General features: G+C 27.7%; 1 protein-coding gene across 1 annotated transcript; it reads left to right on the top strand.

Moving 5' to 3' along the window:
• The first annotated feature begins 2,010 nt into the window (after window positions 1-2,010).
• On the top strand, window positions 2,011-3,744 carry LOC139890188 (uncharacterized). The gene is made up of 2 exons (XM_071873084.1): window positions 2,011-2,056; window positions 3,347-3,744. Exons 1-2 carry the CDS (start codon window positions 2,011-2,013, stop codon window positions 3,742-3,744), a joined length of 444 nt encoding a protein of 147 aa, XP_071729185.1.
• Window positions 3,745-4,042: the final 298 nt, after the last annotated feature.

Here is a 4,042-nt window from a genome sequence, read left to right on the forward strand (position 1 = left end):
AGATCGATTCACAACTAGTACAATTTTAAATTAACTTTTGAACGTAATCCCCAAACTATCTGCAATTTTTATTTCATTTAAAAAAAATTAAAAATATGAAGAACAAGACCGCTACTATTCTTCGCAGCTTAAAAAAAACAATTATTGATTAAGAAATCGAGAACATTTTAGACTATGATCACAACACGAAATGTGTTGAGAAACACTCCTAGACACTTTGTAAATCGTTAATTGACTCAGAACATTAAAAAAAATTCAAATTTTAGGATGAACAATAGTTTGACTTTTCCACAATTTAATCCGAATCAGATCAAAGGTTAAATGGTTTTTGGATTTTATGACAGAAAAATAAAAATAAACACCGAGAATCTGTTTTCTTTAAAAATTCACAGAAGTGGGTTGTATGGTGTGGTTTGATTGAAGAAAATGAATGGTTTTTGTGTAGATGAGGTGATCGAATGATTTTACATAAGGTTGATGTGTCTCTGGTATCACGGGTATAACAGCAACGATGGACAGAAACAAATAATAAAAACAAAAAAATCTGATGGTGATATATGTAGATAAATAACACGTGTAATATATATCATATTATATATCTGTATTTATATTTATATTTATATATCTGTATTTGATGTATTATAATTTATCTTAAAATTTAATAAATATATTAATAACATTACTACTTTTGATATTATATAATGATAAAAAATATAATAATAATAATAAAAATAACAATAACAATAACCTAATAGTAATAATAATAATATTATTATTATTATTAAGGATAATGATAATAATGATAATAATAATAATTTATAATAATAATAATCCTTAATGAAAATGATAATAATAATAATATTTAATAATATTACTAATATTAATCATATGGTTAAAATTACAACTTTACTACTAGTGACAATAATAATGATATTAACAAATCAAATATAACAACTTCAGTATTATAACTTTAATGATATTGATATTAATATTAATAATGATATTATGATAATGAATATAATAATAATCATATAATAATTATAATTAACTTATAGTTACTTTTATATTTTTATATTACAATTTACATCATATACTATATGACTACATCTATTGAATATTTATTATTTATATATTTTATAAATACTTCAATATAGAAATCTTTTATATCTATAACTACATAGATTTATAATAATATCATATATCTATTTATATATATTTATTTTATTAACAACTTAATTATTTTATATCATATTTTACATATTTTATTCAAATATTTATATTTTATAATTTCACTTTATTATATATATACTTACATTTATATATGTATACATATTTATTTATAGAAAATTGTTCGTGAATCGTCGGGAACGGTCGAAAGTCAAATGCATATATAAAACAGTTCAAAATTTTGAGATTCAGTTTAACAGACTTTGCTTATCGTGTCGAAATCAGATAAAGATTAAGTTTAAATTTGATCAGAAATTTTCGGGTCATCACATCAGTAACTATATGTAACCCAGTTATAGTAACCAGGTTACCAGTTCTAGTAACTGGGTCGCCAGTTTTAGTAATTGGGCCGCCAATTCTAGTAACTAGGTCGCTAGTTTGAATTTTCGGATAGTTAGTGGCTCTTACAGATGTTTCTTGATTGTTTTTGCAGTATTTGCTTAGCTTCAACATTTATAGTCAGCATGTACTTGGGGAAGATGTCTTTTGAGAGACCTTTAAGCTTGATCATAAGTGTACACTGTTAGACCCGTAATTTATATGTGGCCATATTACCATTTATTAATTTATCCCCTAAACTTTAAATAAATGACAAGATGTACCCTAACTAATATTTGACAGTTATTGATGGAATAACTGTTATAACTATAAATTATGGGTGTGGTCATATTTCCTGTATAATATCAAATCACGTTTTTCTCTCTGGAACACCATAATTTGAGAGACATAATCCCTCCATTGGATTATTGATATTACTACAAGAATTGATCAATCCTTGAGATCATGGCTTCATCATCAAACCCTAATTGCACAACAATTCTTCCATCAAGTAAGTTTTACTTTAATGTTCATATTATTAATTTGTGATTACATATGTTTGATTGATCCTGTATGATGATAAATTAATCAACATGTGGTATCATGAGCAATTAATAATATGTAATCCGAATTGTATGTTTGAATCAATAAAGAAACATTTATTTTGAATTATGATGATCTTACGATTACGATGCCAAAAGTAATTGGTTATTTGATGATATTAATTGTGGGATGTTTTCATGTTTTAATTAATGTATTGAAAACCGACAATGTATTGAAGTTAATTGAAGTATTGAAATTAATATTAATTGTGACCGATTCATATATGGTGTCAATTTACATTAATTAAATTAATGGTTGTAAAGTTAATTGTTAGAATTTAAGATTGATGTTTACATTAATTATTATAAATTCCATCAATTGATGGATGGATTCAATTCATGAATTGCCGATGATAACTGCATATTTGTTGGTGTTTCTATTTGTTTGGAAAATTGATAAAGAATGCCTTGATGATAAATTAATATTTGACTACACACGTTAAGATTAATGTTTAATTATAATTAGTGGTTAATGATCTCCTGCCACTATTATGAATTCATGTACAACTTACTGTCATTGATTAATTCACAGTAGGATTTTAATTTAAATGGATATGTGTTTACAGTACAATGTTATGTTAATGTTATATTGTACTGTTGTTTAATATTCTAGGTAATATAACTTGATAATCTACGTATGAATTAGTGGCTCGTGTTTGATAATCTACGCACGAGTGATCTATTATTTGATGGGTGTTACAAATTTTGCATATGATCAGTTGTTTGGGAAATTAGCAAGTCCATAATTTCTGAGAAACTTAAATTTTAAAATGGTACTTGTAGATTGATAAAGATAACCAGTCCAACGAATGGTCTTCTCAATTAATGTATAAGTATAAGTAATACCATTTTACACAATTGTTTAAGTTTTCACTCAATGAACCCAACGGCTATTTGTGTGTTAACTTGAACAATAAAATACATATATATTAAGCATAATTAGCATGCATGTTACGTTTCTGCCCAATGGTGATATGTGATATGCATGCATGCTTAGTCTGTTTAAAGATGTCTAATGACTCAATTATCAACTAAACCAACGTGAGGTTAATAATTGAGCACGACATCTTATTGCCTATTATTTTGGTGTTCATAATAGGTTTTATGTTATATTAATACACTTGACTTTATTTCTTTATATCCCATTTATTATTTATTAGCCTTATTTGAACATACATTTAATTGTCAATCTATTTCAGCATCTACCTTAACTTCTAATACGGGTTACTTATCCGAAATTGAACCGTTAACTGGTACTAACTTTTCAACATGGAGAGATCAAGTGAAACTTACTCTCGGAGTTATGGATCTCGATCATGCACTTCGTATTGATCCTCCCGTTACACTTACTGATGCTAGTACATCAGATCAGAAACGTGCTTATGAACAGTGGGAGCGCTCTAACCGCATATGTCTCATGATCAACAAGAACTCCATATCCGTTGCTATTCGAGGAGCCATTCCTGACTCTGAGAATGCAAAGGAATACTTAAACTCCGTTGAGGAACAATTTAAAGGGACTTCAAAAGCCCATGCAAGTACTTTGATCCTCAAAATGTTGACTACCAAGTATGATGAGGTTAGTGGTGTACGTTAGCATATTATGATGATGAGTGATATGGCGAACAAACTGAAAGGCATGAACATGGAAATCAGTGAAGGTTTTTTAGTTCATTTCATTATGACATCTCTCCCTATGTCGTTTGGTCCTTTCAAGATCAATTATAATACGCAAAAGGAGAAATGGACAATGAGCGAATTGATTGTCATGTGTGTGCAAGAGGAAGAACGCCTTAAAGTAGAAAAACCTGATGTTGCTCACATTGCTACTACAAACTACAAAAAGAGAAAGGGTTCATGGAAGGGCAAAGGTTCAAGTGGAGATAATAGAACTC

This window comes from Rutidosis leptorrhynchoides, chromosome 2, assembly GCF_046630445.1.
Source record: "Rutidosis leptorrhynchoides isolate AG116_Rl617_1_P2 chromosome 2, CSIRO_AGI_Rlap_v1, whole genome shotgun sequence".
In the NCBI taxonomy this organism is placed as follows: Eukaryota; Viridiplantae; Streptophyta; class Magnoliopsida; order Asterales; family Asteraceae; genus Rutidosis; species Rutidosis leptorrhynchoides.